The sequence below is a fragment of the Macrobrachium rosenbergii genome, chromosome 49 (assembly GCF_040412425.1).
Source record: "Macrobrachium rosenbergii isolate ZJJX-2024 chromosome 49, ASM4041242v1, whole genome shotgun sequence".
NCBI classification, from domain to species: Eukaryota; Metazoa; Arthropoda; class Malacostraca; order Decapoda; family Palaemonidae; genus Macrobrachium; species Macrobrachium rosenbergii.
In genome coordinates, this window is record NC_089789.1 from 8,763,096 (window position 1) to 8,782,582 (window position 19,487).

The following is a 19,487-nucleotide window of genomic DNA, read 5'->3' on the forward strand; positions in this document are numbered from 1 at the left end:
CCTTGGTGATACAGCGTACACAGCTAAATTACCTGACTCTGCATCAATATTTACTGCCGAATTAACAGCCGTAGTGTCTGCCCTAGATTTAGTTTTCAAAGTAGTGACTCTAATTTTGTCATATACTCACACTCTAGAAGCACCTTAGAAGCTATTAAAAATTTAATAGCTTTCATCCATTAATTCAAAAAGTTCAGGAGTGGCTTTTTCATTATATATTGTCGACGTAAATCAGTCTCTTTCTGTTGGGTCCCTTCTCACGTGGGGATTCGTGGAAATGAGATGGCAGATAGGGAAGCGAAAGCTGCTAGTATTTTATCAGAAACCTCTTTTAGAAAAGTGCCTCACACAGATCTAAAAGGTCCCATTAGATCTTATGTTTTAAGTAAATGGCAAGAAAGGTGGACTTCTCCCCTTCTTGCCAATAATAAGAAACATAGAAATATTAGGGATAATGTACTACCGTGGTCTTCGTCATTCCAGCTTGACAGACCCAGAGGTTATTTTAACGAGATTAAGGATTGGGCACACTCGTCTGACCCATCAGTTTATTTTGAAGGAAGCAGCCCTCCAGAGTGTGCTTACTGTGACGAGACACTAACAGTGGAGCACATTCTGGTGGTCTGCCCCAGATATTTTAACCAAAGAGAGAGATATTTTCAGGTAAATCCCTGTCTGATATTTTGGGAGATGAAGCAGATATTTCTGCTATCATCTCTTTTTAAAAGTGTATTAAAATTTTTAACGATATTTAATTTTATTTAATAATTTATTACATCACGTAGAATTTTAATGACATTAATTTTTTTATTTATATAGCATCATTCATTAAACTTCATACCCTTATTTATTGGTCACATCACTTCATTTTATTTATTAATCATTTCCTTCATGAATTCATAACTTTAACATAATTTATTTTCTTTCCATTACGGCGCTGAATGGCCTTGTTGGCCCCAGTGCCTGGGCTTTTGCCCTAAATATCATACATCCATCCATCCATCAAACAGGATGGATATTCTCCCTCTGGTCCAGTACTACCGGACACATTATCCCTTCGGTGTCAGTGGGGTTGTCATACCAGGTTAACATTCGTTTGACTGTACAACATTCTTTGGCAGAAGAGGAGGTACTTCTTTTTTTTAAACTTACACCTCACTATCTGGACATTCGGACTGGGTTCTGTTGAGGGCGCCTTTGCGCTCTGCAACAGTCTTTTAGGGAGGAGAATATCTCCTCCATGGTCAATTTCGTGTAGCCGTCGTCAGCAGTAGTGTCACAGCAAGCTATGATTAGTGTAACTGCTCTGGGTTCAGGGGATGTGGCCGGTATAACGAACTTGTTGCTTCTAACTCATGTCTCCAGTGTCAGCAATTACAGTATGCATCGTCGAGGGTATAAAATGTTGAAGTAGAGGTGTTCCTGCTCAACAGGGAACAGCCGGTACACACTTGGAGAAGCCTCTTGGGAGAATTAATGTCTCTCTCTCTCTCTCTCTCTCTCTCTCTCTTAAATTCCAGGGTCTTATCTCCCCACATGTTTTCTCTCTCTCTCTCTCTCTCTCTCACTTAAATTCCAGGGTCTTGTCTCCCTACGTTTTCTCTCTCTCTCTCTCTCTCTCTCTCTCTCTCTCTCTCTCTCTCTCTCTCTCTCTCTCTCTCTCTCTCACTTAAAATTCCAGGGTCTTGTCTCCCACATGTTTCTCTCTCTCTCTCTCTCTCTCTCTCTCTCTCTCTCTCTCTCTCTCTCTCTCTCTCTCTCTCACTAAAATTCCAGGGTCTTGTCTCCCCATATGTTTTCTCTCTCTCTCTCTCTCTCTCTCTCTCTCTCTCTCTCTCTCTCTCTCTCTCTCTCTCTCTCTCTCTCTCTCACTTAAATTCAGGTCTTGTCTCCCCCATGTTTTCTCTTCTGGTATGTCTCAGGAATCACTGGGACTTCCATATCGAGAATGCAGGTATAATCTGGAACAATTCTTGCTTGTCAGATCTTGTGATAGTCAGAGGAAGCGCATCTGACATCCGGAAGATCTTTTGTCTCCCCTCTTCCCGGCGTTTTTCAGTCCTAGTGCGCAACACAGTAGTGGGTCTGTTTTGCGACATCGTAACTGCCTCGTCACATCAGAGAATTCGGGAGGAACAAGATTATTAGAATTTAGAGGTGTATGCTTTCCGCCTTTCGGTCTCATCCATCAGGTAATCAGGAATTGCGGGAGTGTCAAGTCGTCTATGACTCTAGCTCCTTGCTGGCCCTAATGCCCTCGGTTCCGCAATTCCGAATGGTCCTTACAGAAGTTCCGATGTTTTCCTTCAAGCGGAAGATCTTTTAGACAACCGCATTTCCACCATGTATCATCCAAACTCTTGCGTGATGAACCTAGTTGCGGGCGACTGCCGAGCGAACAGCTAGACAGTCCAGACACACTAAAGCTATGTCTAGGCAGTGTTTCTTTCAGCTTGAGAAAGTCAACCCGTAAGCTTACCAGGTCAGCTTGACATGGAGAAGTCTGTGTTGTAAGGAAGGTCATTCCATCTTTAGGCCTGCCATAACTGAAATAGCTGGTTTTTTCTTAGTCCTTGGAAAGTCAAGATTCTTCCATTTTCGATTATTGCTGGCTACTGCTCAGCGCTTAGCAGTACATTTTTCCATCTTCCTGAAAAATTTCTAGTAGTAAGATCTTCGATTTATTACGTTCCCGTAAATTTAATCTCTGGTCTTGCTGACTCGGGCTCCCTCGTGAGATTTATTGGAAGTTCTAATGTTAACTGATTAGGTGTTTTTTTTCTTTCGGCTTTAACTGCAGATAAAAAGGTGGGCGAGCTTCAGAGACTTTTCCTAGGCTGGTTTCTCAGGCGGGAAATGATTAGTATTTCTCCTTTTCCGGAAGTCGTGGCGAAGACTAAGTCGAAGGCTAAACTCTGCTTTGTTCGTTTGAGGTTCTTTATCTGGAAGTGTTCGGTTCCGGCATCAGTGGGGATGTCTTTATGTCAGGTGCGAATATTGGTCTGTTTATCAAGGTTGAGAAATTCCATCCGCTTCTGTGTACACTTCTTGCCTCACCGCGGAATACTTCCCGTCCGCTGTCAAGGGTGTGATTAGTTACTTTTGGAGAAAGGGTTCCTGGTTTCTGGTTCATAAGTGCTCACTCCACAAACACAGTTGCAGGCACACTTCATGATTATCGTGTGGTGCGAGCTCTATGCCCTTGGAACACAATTTAATTTGACGTGACATTATTGAGCATTTAACAGTTTTCATTACCGCACAGTATTTGGAGTATGTCCACTTCATCTTCTTTTCTTGAATGGTTCAGTCTTCTACTCTGGGGTATACTTGTGAGTCCGTCTGTGTTTTCTTCCTTTGCTTAAGAGACGTTCAATTCTCCCCACCGCGTATAGCGGCAAATTCTCCTATCTAGGGTTCGTTCAATTAGCTGAGGTGGTATTCTCTTAGTGCGAAGACTCAGAAGGTTATTCTCTTAGTCCACGTTTAACGGCAAAGTCTATTATCTAGGGTGCGTTCATTTAGCTAAGGTAGTATTTACGTAGTGCAGTGATCATTAGGTTAACCAGATAGAGGAATTACTTTTAGGCTTTAGAATCTTAAGCAACAGTGATAGTATAATCACATGAACTTGTGTTTAGTACGTCTTAAGTATCTTAGTCTTTGATAGTTTTCCTACGAGAGTCCAAAGCGGTGCTCTTGTAGGCTAGCCTAGGTTGTTTCGTCGGCGATGGGATACTACTTCCCTCGTCGGCCTTTGCCGCAACCTGCAGGACAGAGGGTCATCGGCTCGACACACTACCCTATTCCCTCATTATTGGATGGGATCTGAATAGCCACTTGGGAGATTCATCGTTCTCCTTTTTACATGAAAGTTATTCTTTTAGTCCGTGTATAGCAGCTAACCCTTCTATCATGGGTGCGTTCATTTAGCTAAGGGGGCTCTCTCTTAGTTCGGAGGTTCTTAGAAGCGGCCACTAGGAAGACGGTGTCGGTTTTCACGACTTTCTACCTCAGACATTCAGTTTCTTCGAAGAAGAAGTTTCTCGCTTGGTCTCTTTGTGACGACAAACTCGATCTTATAATTACGTAGTAATGTTAAGGGTGGGAGCAACTCTAGGTAATGAATGTAGTCTGACGAACTTTAGAATTTTGGATTCTCTGTTAGTCGGGGTTCATAGTGAGAATATTAAGTTTGACGTTAGTACTGTGAAGTTAGGAAGATCCAGTGGACAGGTTTGTTTTCTTCAACTTCTGCGCAGACATCGGCGGCAACAGGTGGCGAAGAACTCGAAGATCCTGCACACCCAACTTCTTCGTACCCCTCCATACATGAGAGTGCTTTGATTAGCCACATGGGAGGTTCATCGTACCCCTCCATACACGAGAGTGCTTTGATTAGCCACATGGGAGGTTCGTCGTTCTCCACTAATCATGGGAGGCTGTGATTAGCCACATGGTAAGTTGGTTTTTTTTATTAAGGCTACTCTCTATCCATGAGGAGGTTTGAATACCACATGAGAGGTAGCTCGACTCAGACAGTACTTAGACATGAGACCGACGTCGGGGGTACTCTCTCTACAAACATTCTCACCTGCCGAATGGGATAACCAGGTGAGGATATATGTATTCATTTATACAAAGTAGGCGAATAATGAGTTACCTGCTTTCCCTGTTGCAAGGTCGGGCTGAATTAGATTGATCCCACCTCCTTAAAAATGTTGTTAATCTGGCTAATTCAGGTGTTCAGGGAGTGTATTGCAATATGAAGTTTTCATAATAAAACTAATATTGTAATACTTACCTGAACACCTGAATGATTCCCACCCTCCTCCCCACTTCAATTTGATTAGTGAACAATGCAATTGGGGATCTCAGCCCCACTCGGCCGGGACTTGCAGCAGTGTTGCCAACGGTACTTCAGGTAACTCATTTGACAGATTTTCCTGTAAGCGTTGGTAACGCTGACGGTTAATTACCCACTTAGTGGGTAAAAGCTATGGGGATGTAGTTCGGGCTGGTCAGGTGACCAGGGCTAATTCAGGTGCTCGGGTAAGTATTACAATATTAGTTTTGTTATGAAAACTTCATATCAGCCCATGTAGAGAGAGTGGCTTGTTTTGTGGTAAGTTGTAGGTAAACCGTTTGTGCTTGAACCAGGCATAATATTTTATATGAAATATTGGGTTCCTTTATCAGAAAATGGATTTTGACAAAGGAAAAATCTATTTCTGGGTGAAGACCTGCGTTGCTCAGTGAAATGTCCTTATATAGCACACATTTCTAGGTATAAATATTGCTAGATATACCAGAGAAAAAGCTATATAGCTAACAGGATGCCAGAGTTACTACCTCTGGGTCGATTCATCCTTATAGGATGTCGGTATGTCATCTAGGAGCGAGTGGAAGTCACTACCACAGATGCTTAACCCAATAGATTCCTCCTCTCCAAAACCCCTCTACCTAAGAGGTGCCGATACAACGGTCCTTCACCACTCGCTACTACTAATTCTACCCATAATGCCCATCCCGAAATAGCACCCAAGCTTTTGGCTAGCCTAGGGTGGGAAATATAGAGAGGGGAGGGTTCACTGAGCGACATAGGTCTTCACCCAGAAATAGATTTTTCCTTTGTCAAAATCCCTTTTCTGGGATCGACCTGTGTCGCTGAGTGAAATAGTAGCAGAGAATTGACCAAAAAAGCTTGTAAACATAAAAAGGATTAATTGTCAAAATAACATAATATTAGGCTGACTCTGGGGAAACAATGTTCCCTGCAGCGACAGCAGAAAATTTCAGAGCCTCCAGGGATTTAAGGTAGTGACGTTTAAAGACTCTAGGGGATTTCCAGCCCGTATATTTCTTAATTTCATCAAAATTCATATGTTGGAAGTAATTAACTGAGGTGGCTACAGCCCGGATATCATGGACCTGGGGGATTGAATCCAGGTTGGCTTGTTTAATAAAATAAAGTATTTGTTGTCTAATACCATTCAAGGAGATGGTTCCACCATTCTCTCTAACAAAAAGTGGACCTGAAGACCTTTGAGAAGTCCTTTCAAGGTAGGCTTTTAATGTAACCACCGGACATAGGGAAGGATCCTCCGGGAGAGGTATAATCTTCCAGGGAGACCACCTAATTAGAGGGTCTTCATTCTTGGCTAAAAACATTTGATCCGGAGAGAGTAGAACCTCTCCTGATGGGAGGAAATCCACATGATTCGACTCTCTAGAAAGGGCTGAAAGTTCAGAGATTCTAGCTCCTGAAGCCAGGCTAATTAAAAACAGTTTTTCTAAGAAGAGTCAAATAAGAGCAAGATTCATTATTTGTGTCTGAGGCTAATTTTAAAACATCATTTAAAAACCAAGAAACCGTTTTAGGACGGGTTGTTGGTCTAAGACGAGCACAAGCTTTAGGAATAGATGAAAAATATGAATCCGTTAGGTCAATGTTAAATCCCCACTGGAATACCTTCTTTAAGGCGGATTTAGTTGTAGTAATGGTACTAGCCGCCAGACCTTTATCAAAAAGGGCCTTAAAAAATGAGATTGTGAGATTCGTAGTCATAGTATGAACGTCTGATTCTTTCAGGAAGTTAGCAAGTTTTCTTACTGCCGAATCATACTGACGAAGAGTAGATTCTCTCTTATCTGATTCCAAAAACATTGTGTTCAGAGGATCAACATTAGCATTTTTCTGAGCCAAAACTTCATGAAATCCATAAAGTTAGGGCATTCAGCATTCCTGAGGAAGCTGACACAGTCTGAGTTTGTACTACTTGGGTTAATATTGGATGAGGAATCTGAAAGGCTCTGAGTTTCAGCTCTAACAGAAGAGGAAACCAGTTGCTCTTCGGCCAGTTGGGGGCTACTAAGGCTATTCGACCTTTGAATGGCCTGAGTTTGTGTAGAACTTTCCACAGAAGATTTACTGGAGGAAATAGGTAGACTTTCTGCCATTTGTTCCAGTCTATTGACATTGCGTCTGTAGTGTAAGCCCGAGGGTCCAGGTTCGGAGCTATATAACATGGGAGTTTGTGATTCGATTCCGTGGCAAACAGGTCCACCTGGAGCCCGGGAATCTGTTGGCAAATCCAATTGAAGGATTTCTTGTCTAGAGACCATTCTGATTCCAGAGGAGTCGTTCTTGACAGAGAATCTGCAATCACGCTCCTTACTCCTGACAGATGTGTGGCTGACAAGTGCCAATGATTTTTCATTGCTAATGAAAAAATTGCTATCATTACATGATTTATGTGGCTTGTCTTGGAACCTCCCCTGTTCAGACAATGAACTATCACTGCACTGTCCAGAACTAATCTGACATGTATGTTCCTGGTGGACGCAAGCGTTTCAGTCAAGAAAACTGCCATTGCTTCCAGAATGTTTATGTGGAAGTGACGAAAGGGATTCAACCAGGTTCCTTGAACTTTCTTGTATTGTGAGTAACCTCCCCAACCGGTAAGAGATGCATCCGTATGGATGATCAGGGCTGGAGGGGGGAATTGTAAAGGAATTGATTTGGGAAGACTTTTGGCCGTTGTCCAAGGGCGAAGTCTTTTCTTTAAGATTGGAGGTATGAGGGAGACTTTGTCCCTGAAATTGCAATTGGCTCGTCTCCGCCACACTCGATTTATGTCCTTCAGTTTTGCTTTGAGAAGGTCTGTTACTGATGCAAACTGAAGGGAACCTAGGATTCTTTCTTGAGTGCGACAAGAGGCTCGTTTGCACTTGAGAAACTGTCTTGTTGCTTTGGCTATCTCTTTGCATTTTGCTGGGGGAATCGAAAGTTTGTGGGTGCTTAAGTCCCACTGGATGCCCAGCCACTGAAATTTGGCTGCCGGAGTCAGATGAGATTTCATTGTATTTATATGAAAACCTAGATACGCTAGGAACTGAATGACTTTCCTGGTCGACCTCCGACATTCGGAGTCGCTGGAGGCCCAGATTAGCCAATCGTCTAGATAAGCCACAAGTTTGATACCTTGAGATCTCAGTTCTTGTACCATGGCTTCTCCCAGTTTGATGAAGATCCTGGATGCTATGTTGAGCCCGAAGGGCATTACCCTGAACGAGTAAGCCTGTCTGCCTAATCTGAACCCTAGATAGGGGGAGAAGTTTCTCGCTATTGGAACATGATAATAAGCGTCTGTAAGATCTATAGAGGTGGTGACGGCCCCATGGGGAAGTAAGGTCCGCACCTGAGAGACGGTCAACATACAGAACTTGTCGCATTGAATGTAAGAATTTAGAGTTGATAGGTCTAAAATCACTCTTCTCTTGTCTGAGTCTTTCTTTGGCACGCTGAACAAGCGTCCTTGAAATTTTAGATGCCTGACTTTCTTTATTGCCTTCTTTAAAAGAAGGTCTTTTGCATAGTCTAACAGATCCGGTGTTGGAGTCTGATAGAACCTGACTGGTGGAGGAGGTCCCCCTATCTAGCTCCACCCTAGGCTCTTTGAAATAATACTGTGGGCCCATGGACTGAATGTCCAATGGTCCCTGAAGAGGCGCAATCTCCCACCTACCTGAGGGGGCTCACTTAATAGAGGGCTTATTATCCCTGCCTCCTCTTGAGCCTCTGCCTCTAGATTGGAGTCTGGAACCGGGCCTGGATCGAACACTTCCTCTACCTCTATTGCCCCTAAATTGGCGGTAGCCTTGAAAGGATGCCTGCGATTCATAAGTGGGGTTGAAGGCCGGGGAGGAGACATGAGTTGCTGGACCAGCAGGGTGGTGGGCTGGTTGGTTCAGCAAAACATATTGAGGATGTCCCTTGGAGGTGGAAGGCTGAGCAATTTGACTTACTGGAACTGCCTGAACAATTGTCTGGGTCTGGGGTGCCTTGTAAGGGTGGAACCTCCTAGTTCTCTTCCTGCCTTTAGGTTGGGGGCCCGAAAACTCTGAAGACTTCCTCTTGAAAGGAAGTCCCCAACGAATTCTGAGATTTTGATTGGCCCTTGAGGCTTCACTGATGACTGAGTTCACCATGTCCTCAGGGAAGAGGTTGGTCCCCCAGACAGAGGATTTGATAAGTTTGTTCAGCTCATGACGGATGGTAGCGTCGGCCAGAACAAATTTCCGGCAGTTCCTTCTTGCCACTACAAAGTTGAATAAATCACTCTGGAACGAGGCCAGAAGTGACTTAGTCAGGATCCTGAACAGAGGTTCATCCTTATACATTGCAGATGTCAACTCCGCCGAGGTGACGGAGTTAATGGACCTGCTGAGACGGCACCTAGCCTCATACTCAGCTTTGATCAGAGACTCCGGAATCCTGGGTAACTGTTCGCTAAAGAGATTCGAAGCACACTCCGGATCCAGTTTACCCACAGTAAAGGTTTCCGGAGCCCCAGCCCAGCATTCTAAGTCTCCTGGAAAGAGAAGAGAGGTAGGTTCCGTCTCACGAAGCTGTGGCATTGGCTTCTCCTCTGTTCCGGCCTGAAGGGTTAACTCCGCTACCTTGGAGGTGCAAGGAGTTGGAACATCCTCATTAACTGTGAACATTATAAACCGGCCTTTATGAGGAGTCAATTTCATGTTCTTACACTCCCAGTCAGAGAGGATCCTAACCCATGCCGACTGCGCTTGGTCCCTAGGAAAGATCACCGTCTCCTTGGGAATCTTATCTTCCCTTACCAGGGCTTCCTCAGAAAGACGAGCGTACCCCGGGAAGGGAAAAACAAGATCCGCCGGGAAGAACTCTTAATCTTCCACGGGGCAGGTGCCACAGCCTTCGATGGTTAATTTACCATTAGCGAAGGGGGCATTGAAAGCGAGACGCCAAAGGTTACAATCCTCATACGCTGGCAGCTTTGAGGCATCTGGGATGGTGTAACTTTGTTGCTGTACCAGACCTAAACTAACTAGTCTGGCAAGCGACTCCTCTTGAGTTTTTAGTCTCTCCGCCAAGGATTGAACATACTTCCCTGACAACTCAAGGCAAGATCGCGAGACATCGCCTCGAACTGAGAAGTGACTTGTTCTGAGAGCATCTTCATCATTGACTCTGCAAAGGCTTCAGGGTCAAAGTCAGGTTTTTTAGACCTACTTGACTTCGCTCTCGACCCCTTAGAAGGGGGAGTAGCCTTCTGGAGGAAGTCGAAGGCTTGGGAGCCAACGACGCCTTGGCGGAGCTCGGCATGGATGGAGTTTTCGGGGGTTTTGACAATTTAGGTAAAGTCTTCGTCTTCATCGAGGACTTCACCTTGGGGATCACCGACCCCGAACGGGCCCCCAAGGTGGAGACCTTAGAGAATCCTTGAAAGGATGAAGACGAAGACGCAGGTGAGCTAAGAGACAATGGATTATTACATTTACCTGCCTCACTTACATCCCTACCTTCCTCCTCTGGGTCGATGGCCATAGGCTCGATGTCTAGATTGATGTTGGCCACTTCCTCGGCCACTTCCCCGCACAGCTCTTGATCTTCTGGCGAGACCTGAGTCTCAAGTCTAATCTTGTTGATCAGGGGTTCCGCCACTTCGGGGGCTACAGCTGCAGAGGCCCTAGCATTAGGGTAGAGGATATTACAAATGTCCTCTGCCAGAACATAGGGGCACCCCTGACCAACGTTGCGACCGAAGCCGCCGACCCAGATCTTCAGAGTCGCTGGAGACAAGGCTTGACGGGACCGAGGGACCTGTAATCAAATATAATGTCAATATAAGGAATTGACAAAGATTCTATCTTTTAATCAAGTATACTTAGAGTTGCTTGAAACAACAGAGTGTGAAATAAAGGTTAACATACCGAATCATCAATTACATCTAAGTAAAGAGCGTAGCACACATCGCAGCCATCTGGATGCCAGACGAGATGATTATTGACCTCGACTTCACAGCCGGCATGCGACCTGCGTGCTACGTGGCCACAGGGTTGCTGTAGGTAGGTATTACAGCCTGGCTCCTGGCAATGAACCACCTGTAAGAGGAATTGATACACGAGTATCAAATAGAAGCGCCGGAACGGCTAAACTAGTAATACTTAAAGTTATAATATTCCTCTCTACGCCAGAGTTGAGAACTGGGGTTACGGCGGAACACTCCAATGCGATCTAAACAGGTGGGCCAAACCTGAAGCAGATCACACCGGAAAGCAATTCCGATGACGCCGGAGCGTCACGAAAAATAACCACACACAGAAATCAACAACCAGAGAGGGCTAGTCGCCGGAGCGAAGGTTCGGGACTGATTCACCGAACACCGCTCACAGAAACTACAGTAATAACAATAACAATACAGATAATACAAACAATATTCATTCCGGCTCCTCTACAATTCCGCCGTAAACAAAGGCAACGACGCTCAAGCTATAGTCCTTACTAGGAGCTAAAGCGAGCTAACGATAGCCACCAGAACGGGTCCGGATGACGGAACGGCAGAGAAGCAGGAGCAGAAATAACAATACAATTACTACAAACAATATTCATCCCAGCTGCTCTACAATTCCGCCGTAAACAAAAGGCAACAACGCTCAAGCTATAGTTCCTACTAGGAGCTAAAAGCGAGCTAACGATAGCCGCCGGAACAAGTCCGGATGGTTGAACGGTGGAGAAGCGGGAGCTGAAAACATGGCGACAGCAACAGGTCAGGTGCCTAGGCACCTTCCAAGAAGTGTCATCTCAACCGAAGGGGCAAATGAGCTTTGCTCTAAAATGCCCCCAAGGGAGAGCCAAGAAGATAATGTCTGATAAAATGGGAGTGAGAAAAACATAATAAGGCGAAAAAGATAACAATAATATCTATGGCCTAGCCTAACCTTCCGAAGTCAACTCCTGGTCAGGTAGGCTAGGACACGCCAAAGGGACGAACGAGAAAGAGCGCTAGCACCAAACCACACCTTCCGAGATTTGATGAATCAAACTGGTCAGGGAGGAAGGGCCTGCACCCAAACTCGGACGAAGGCCACCCAAGAAAACCTTACCTACCTAGGCCTATAAGCCAAAGTAGGAAGAAAGACTGGGGCCAGCTTAGCCTACCTTCTGAGATTTGGCTGAGCCAAACTGGTCAGGTAGGCTAAATTAAAACACCACCCAAATCAGACTCAAGGAAATTGATACATAATCAATTGAAATGATATAATAACAACATTTTACAAAATGCACCTACATAAAGCATATAAAGGAAAGCTTAGGCTAGGCCTCACTTTCCACTATCTAAAATATAATAATAGCCGATCGCGTCAGATCGAGCGAAAAGTGAAACTATCATTAAAAAGAATCATAATAAATTAATCTTCAAACGTCTACAACGAAAGAAGATATTAACATGATAATGCTGGGGACAGCCGCCACGAACGAACACGAAATGGCGGCCCCGAGCCGATCAAACGCAAATAACAAACGGGACTTAATTAACCCGATCGAGTCCCAAAAAACCAAAATTGAATACTCAACTTAGATGAAGATGTGCCTTGATCGATGGAAGCCATCATGAAGATACAAAATGATCAAAAAAGGGAAAAAAGATGCAAAATAACACCACGAAAAACGTGTGTTGTTGTCAAAGCGTGCTATAAGCGGATGGGCATTATGGGTAGAATTAGTAGTAGCGAGTGGTGAAGGACCGTTGTATCGGCACCTCTTAGGTAGAGGGGTTTTGGAGAGGAGGAATCTATTGGGTTAAGCATCTGTGGTAGTGGCTTCCACTCGCTCCTAGATGACATACCAACATCCTATAAGGATGAATCGACCCAGAGGTAGTAACTCTGGCATCCTGTTAGCTGTATAGCTTTTTCTCTGGTATATCTAGCAATATTTATACCTAGAAATGTGTGCTATATAAGGTCATTTCACTCAGCAACACAGGTCAATCCCAGAAAAGGAAGTTTTTCCTTTAAAAAGGTCCTCATTCTTGGCCAGGAATGATAGGCCAGGAGACAACAAAAAATTATAACTAGGTGTATGAGTGGTAAATTGTTGTCATTGTCTAGGATATCAACGGGGGATCTAGACAAATGATTTGCCTTCTTTCATCATCCTGTTCCCATGACCTAGGATTTTTGGTGAGAATCTTATCTCTGTCTAGGCAGGCTATGCAGCCTTTCAATCCTCTAGTTTAAAGGATGAGGAATTTTACATATACCCGTTTCCGTATCGAAGACCTCAGAATTCTTCTTAGGCATCATGGATAGCATCTATATGATGATGCTCAGTAGCAAGTGAGTCCTCAAAGGAGTTACACTCTCTTGGGGTCACCCATGATACTGTTCAGATAAGCCAAGGCAGTTGTATTACCACTGATTGGCAGTACAGAAACTACAGCAAGCTGAATTCCCTATTAGTGAAGCCTGCATGAACTGATGAGCCAAGGCACTTTTATCATCACTGCCTGGCAGTATAGAAAGTACAGCAAGCAGAATTTTCCCATCATGGAAGCTTGCATGAACTGATTGAGCCAAGGCAGTTATATCATCACTGTCTGGCAGTATACTAGTAGAAAGTACAGCAAGCTGAATTCCTTATTAGGGAAGCTTGCATGAACTGATGAGCCAAGGCAGTTTTATCATCACTTCCTGGCATTATAGAAAGTACAGCAAGCAGAATTTTCCCATCAATGAAGCCTGCATTACCTGATTGAGCCAAGGCAGTCATATCATCACTGCCTGGCAGTATAGAAGTACAGCAAGCTGAATTCCCTATTAGGGAAGCCTGCATGAACTGATAAGCCAAGGCAGTTGTACCATCACTGCCTGGCCATATAGAAAATACAGCAAGCTGAATTCCCTATTAGGGAAGCCCACATGAACTGATGAGCCAAGGCAGTTGTATTATCACTGCCTGGCAGTACTGTAAAGAAAACAGCAAGCAGAAGATTCTATCAGGGAAGCCTACATGAACTGATTGAGCCAAGGCAGTCATATCACCACTGCCTGGCAGTACAGAAGTCCAGGATATCTCACTACTACTAAAAAGGTACAAACACTTCAGATGGGGTTGGGTGGACCCTGTCAGGAGGGTCCCTTCAATGCATGATTGCAGCATTGGAATGACAAGATTCTCTTGATGTATCTCTCATGTAAAGCAGAAGACTGTTCTCTAGATCTTTTGGATTCAGAAGGGAAATATCAGTGGTTCTATCCACTTCATGTCAGGTATTAGTGACATCTCTCTAGAGAGACTTCGTCTCCGTTGGAGGAGTTGAAGTAGGAGATCCTAGAATCCACTGCTTTTGGAGTATTGGCCCAAATGTGGATTGTGCCTGGAGGGAAACACACTGCCATAGTTCTGCTGGAACATGTACAGTAGTCTCATTATTCCATATCCATGTCTAAGAGGTCCTTGTATGGTAATTCAAGCTCCTGGTACCAAAGCAGTCAAACTTCTCCACCTAACATTAACAATGGCTCACAGACTGACCTGTGTAAGAAGGAAAGAAAATCAATTTTATTTTTAACATTTTATTGTGGGTATCTCCATATTTAACCAGGACATTAGAATCAAATGTATAAAATAATTGGGATTGAATATCTACAATCTTAGCACCATCCCAACTTTAAAATACTTATAGGAAGAGAATACTTTTAACTTTTGACAACACTGACCCTGGTTTCTTACTGGTTCGAAACTGCAATACATACCTAGGATATTTTGTATCAGTGGGATCGCTGGTCATTATATCCATGAAACAGCTAGGTAATTCTTTATAAGGATAGTGTAACCAAAACATTAAGCTTAATATGTCAACTCTCACAGTGGGTTTCATGATGGATTTGTTCTTATAAACAGAAAATTAATATGCTGAAACTCATAAAAAGTGCAGCACATAAATGTCAAGTTATGAAACTGCAATTATAGGCCTGTCTAAGTGTAAAATAACAATTCAGAAAAATTATCACAATTTTATTACAAGGAAAACAAGTGGCTCTTGATGACACATTTTTTGTTAACATTATTAAATACCCAGTACAATGATCACAGTACAAAAAATACAAAGCAACTGATTAAGTTGCAAAAAAAAATCTCAACACAAAATACAGGGCAACTGACTTAAATACAAAAAAAAAGCTAGAAGTAATATAGAGAACAAATACTTCCACCACTTTTTATCAATAAATTATTTTGTGACTGAGAAGTGGACAAACAGTTGTGGCTATTTTGGAAGTTGGATCTGAGGTAGTTAGTTGGAGAAAAGAAAGAGTGTACTTTTTTATTAATTTTTATTTCTGATACTGGATAAACTACTATTCAGAAACCTCATCAAGACATTTAGGTAAGATTTGGCATTTCCCTTTCACTATTCATAAAACCTTGTAATTTTATTAGTAAACAATATATAGCCTTACTAGAGCCTTAACTTCATTATTCAAAGGTCAGACCAACTTGCATATTTTTAAAAAGTGAAATTTTGAACGCTTGAAAAGTCAGAGAGGAAGAAGTACCTTTCAGGTACTTCTTCCCATTTTCTCATGTGAATCAGTGTGCATTGCTAGTGGACAATTTAGTGGCACTTGTTGTGCCAGCTGGATTACTCTGGGTATCACACTTAGTCACTGGGTAGTGGCCTGTGTGTTCTAAAGCCTGTATGAGTTCCCTTGTTTGAGGGTACAATCATGCACTTGTTCGCCTCCCTTTTTTTCCTCAACCTTCTATTCACTTATGCAATTTTATGTATTGCTATTCAACTATTAACTATTTATAGTTAAGATACGTTAAGATATAAAGTGAGTCCACTTAATTTTTTATCTGAATTTTCATTTGGTTTAGGTCCTTATCTATGCCATTTCCCCATGATATTCACCAAAGTACATATCAGATGTAAAAGTTCACATTATGTAGTGTACACTGGCTGCTCCAAATCATATGGTATAGGATTTGTTGCAGTATCATCTAATGAAACCATTCAATTTTAACCAATAGTGAGTCGATTTTTATAGCAGAACTACAGTATCTGCAATATGGTCACCAGTAAAGATTGCTAAAGGCGCATCAACAGGAATTTATAATTAAGAGTTCCCTTGCATAATGGTGTTCATAAAAAAAATGACGAAGTAATATTCTCTCTTTGGATTGGTCACAGTTAAATGTGTCTGACCCATTAGGTACTTAATGATACCCACAGCCCAATTTCTGGATGCAGAACAACTGTTACAACCATATTTTTTGCTATTGTACTATTTTAAACAAACAACATTGTCACATATTGAAAATAATTCCTTGAAAGAAATTTGGCACTCTAACTTTTCAATTTATCCAGTCATTAAACTTTTCATGAGCTGTAATGTATTAAACAGAATCTGATATATTCATTAATAGCAAATCCTTTAGGCCAGCTCTATTAAAGTTATAAATTGTTAATGGTCTGGTTAACATTTTTTTTTACAAAAGCAATTTTCCTTAACAGGAGGTGGCTCCTGAGAAAAAATAAACTTAACTACAAAATTCACACTTTAACTCAAAGTTGTGGGTGCATCAAGTACAGAAACTTTCTACAACATAACCAGCTCATATTCCTGCACAAAGGCTAATCAGCATTGTGTCAAACACCTCCAGATACTACCCTGCACTATTTGCCTCCAACTTGCATGCATTCTCAGTCTTCCTCAGTATTAAGACCCTTCCTTTCCAGTACTTCTTTTAGCCTATGTTTTCAACCATTTGTAGGTCATCCTTTCCACCTCCCTCTCCCTTTCCCATCCTTCCTCCTAACACCTATGTATTAATAAATTAAGAGGTTCATGTTGAATGACAGGTCTGTGATAGGAACAGTCAAAGTAGTACAGGCGCTTATGACTGCTCTCCATCAAGCATTAGTTATGATGAATCAGGTTATGCCCTCTAAAATGACTCTCCTTCACACAAGCAACACAGCCTTCTTCTCTGACCATCTGTGTTCCAGAGTCTTCAGTCCTGGCACTTTCTTCTCAATCACTTTATATTGTACAGATACAACCTTTTCTTTTTATCTACTTCTCCATATAATAGTTTCTTTAGAACTCAACTGTCACTCATTCTTTTTAAGTGGCTTACCCAGTACAGTTTTTTACATATGGATAAATAGGGTCAGAAGTTGCCGTATTCTGGCAACCACATTTATCTGTTATTCCAGCCAGGGTGATCATCTTGAAGCACTGATAATAGAATCTTTTAAATCTAGTTAGCTGTTGTACACAGGTGGGCTATCTTTCTTTATCATAAAGCAAGCAGGATAACATGCAAGCCTTGTAACTCATTCATTGTGACCATTATCCTGGATCAAACTCTTCTGGGACATGGAAATAAAAGTAAAAACTCTTACTACCTTAACATATTAGGCAGACAGATGGATTTTTCATCCAAACTAAGGTTTTTAAGTGGAGAGCAAAATCAGAATTTTTAAAAATTATTTTTTTTAAAATGCTTAAAAATCCCTCTTCTAAACCTAAGCACAACATTTTTGGTAACTATGGTGATATTCCTCCCTCTTTTGAAAATTGCAAGTGATCTGTTTTTGAATAAGTAAATCTGCCTTTCAAGTACCAAGGTACAACAGCTCTGGTAAGGTAATTGTTTGGGTTAGTGTGAAGATAAATATCTAAACAACTCTTGATAATGAAATACACTAAGAAATCTATGGACATAAATGTTATTAATTTGAACCAGTTAGGACAAAGAATTTGAAGTCCATAAAACTAGCGGATTTGGGAAATTATGAAAAAATAACCTAATATACATGTGGACTGGAAATTTACAAAAGGATAGAAGTAAAGTACTGTAGCTTAAGGAATGTTTCTTTTATGTAAGAGTAATAAAGAAAGGTAGATCTTAATGACTAGCACTTTCTCAATCATTTTGTTCAAGAAAAAATTGTTCTTACTAACTGTTCTAACAATAAGAATATAGCTAACATTAATCTCAAGTTTTCTGTCGGCAAATTAAAAAAAAATTCAGTAAATTAGAAAAAAAAAAAGTTTAAAACTTGACTAAAATGTTGCTAACTGGATAACAATGTTTATAAACATTTCCTAATTTCTTGTACTTTTTTTTTAGAAATCACTGCTTGCTTCTGCTTCATTTACTAGGATTTATATCAGGCAATGTCACAGTTAAGACTTAATCCGAGTGCAAGAAGCATGTCAAATGTCATATAAAATTTCTATTACTACAGAGCAATATAACGGAAAGTTGAAATTGCAAAGTCTCTGGCACTAAACACTTGGTGTTAGTCTAGAGAGCTCTATAAATTCTATAAGAATGAAGATATGAACATAATACTATACCCATTTTTATCTGGCTTTGGGAGTGATGAATACAGCAAATTATTTTTTCAACATTGCCATAAATGCTGTTAAATCATATTCACTTTCATACTGGTCATCATCCCAAAGTTCGGGCAAGTTTTCCAACACAGCCTTTGCTCCTGAAGCACCAATACCAAGAGCTTGAGTATTTGTCCCTTTCCGGCCCTGAGAATCCTTAGAGGTTTCTCCCTTTTTGGAATCAAGGGAGAAAAGATCCAACAGCTGAAATATATAGAATTCAGTTAATTATAAAATACAACCCAAGAAAATCTTTAAAAATATTCATGATTACATCTTATACTGTATAAAGTTCTCAATTAAGTTGATAGAAAAATTATGCAAAGGCAGAATAAATGCTACATGTATTAAGTTTTGCAACATAATGCAATTACTTATGAATACCAATAAAGTCATTATTGAAAAAAAATCCATATTTTGAATACCAATGAAGAGCCATTATGGAAAAAAAAAAAAATCTTTCCATATTTGGAACTGCTGGTTAAGAAACAGGACAGGTGTTGACATGCGCTGGAGCTTAGGACTTGATGTTCATGTGACTTTTTCAACAAAGATTCGCCATTAGTTAGGATAACAATACCCAAAAAGATGATAAAACTTGTATCCCAAGTTCCCCTGCCCCTCCCACTCAAGCTGCTGTGCTTTCTGCTTCCTGTTCATTCTGTCTGGTTTCTTCCTATCTAATTGTCAAATTTTCACACTGCCCCAATTTTTGCCTCTAAAAAAAATATATATATATACTCTGAGTTGGGCCTTTGAATCTACACATACAAAATCTGAGAAAAAATTTTTATTGCATACCCATTACTTTTACAACATTGTATCCTCAGTGCTTGACCACAATCTATACTGTGCATCAAGTGCTCATCAACACAATCCAAGAATACTTCTACTTGCCCAGGACACTAAGCACCCTTTATAGTAATGAAGTCATTCTTTTTGTTATTTGAACTTGGTAAAATGAATTTGTGTTAAAAAGTTAAGTATATTTTAACACAATCTCATTAAATTTACAGTAGCTTGTTTAGTTATTTAGGTGGGAATGTTTTAAAGTTAAGACTGAACCAGGATGCTAAGGCATGCAAACAACTGAAGTGTAAGCAAAGAGGAAATTAAGTATCTCCATACTAAGAAGGGGTCATAAAATGGATTGGAACCTTTGTAGAAGTTAGTAAAGTACCATAATTCTTAAAGAAATGAAGTAAGGACTATGAGGATGACTAATGGTCTCACCATCATATTTTGATAAA

The 19,487-nt window shown here is 41.4% G+C and overlaps 1 protein-coding gene and 1 long non-coding RNA gene across 4 annotated transcripts in view; one reads left to right on the top strand and one right to left on the bottom strand.

Annotated features, from left to right (window-relative positions):
• Positions 1-19,487, top strand: part of LOC136832071 (uncharacterized) — a 111,813-nt gene that overhangs the window by 53,490 nt on the left and 38,836 nt on the right. The gene's annotated exons all lie outside the window — the stretch shown is intronic.
• Hel89B (histone acetyltransferase 1) overlaps positions 14,828-19,487 on the bottom strand; it is a 116,526-nt gene continuing 111,866 nt past the window's right edge. For both annotated transcript variants that reach the window (XM_067092681.1, XM_067092682.1), the window contains exon 34: positions 14,828-18,441. In XM_067092681.1, coding sequence (XP_066948782.1) covers positions 18,238-18,441 — 204 coding nt within the window. In that variant the 3' untranslated portion in view covers positions 14,828-18,237. The remainder of the gene's footprint in view (positions 18,442-19,487) is intronic.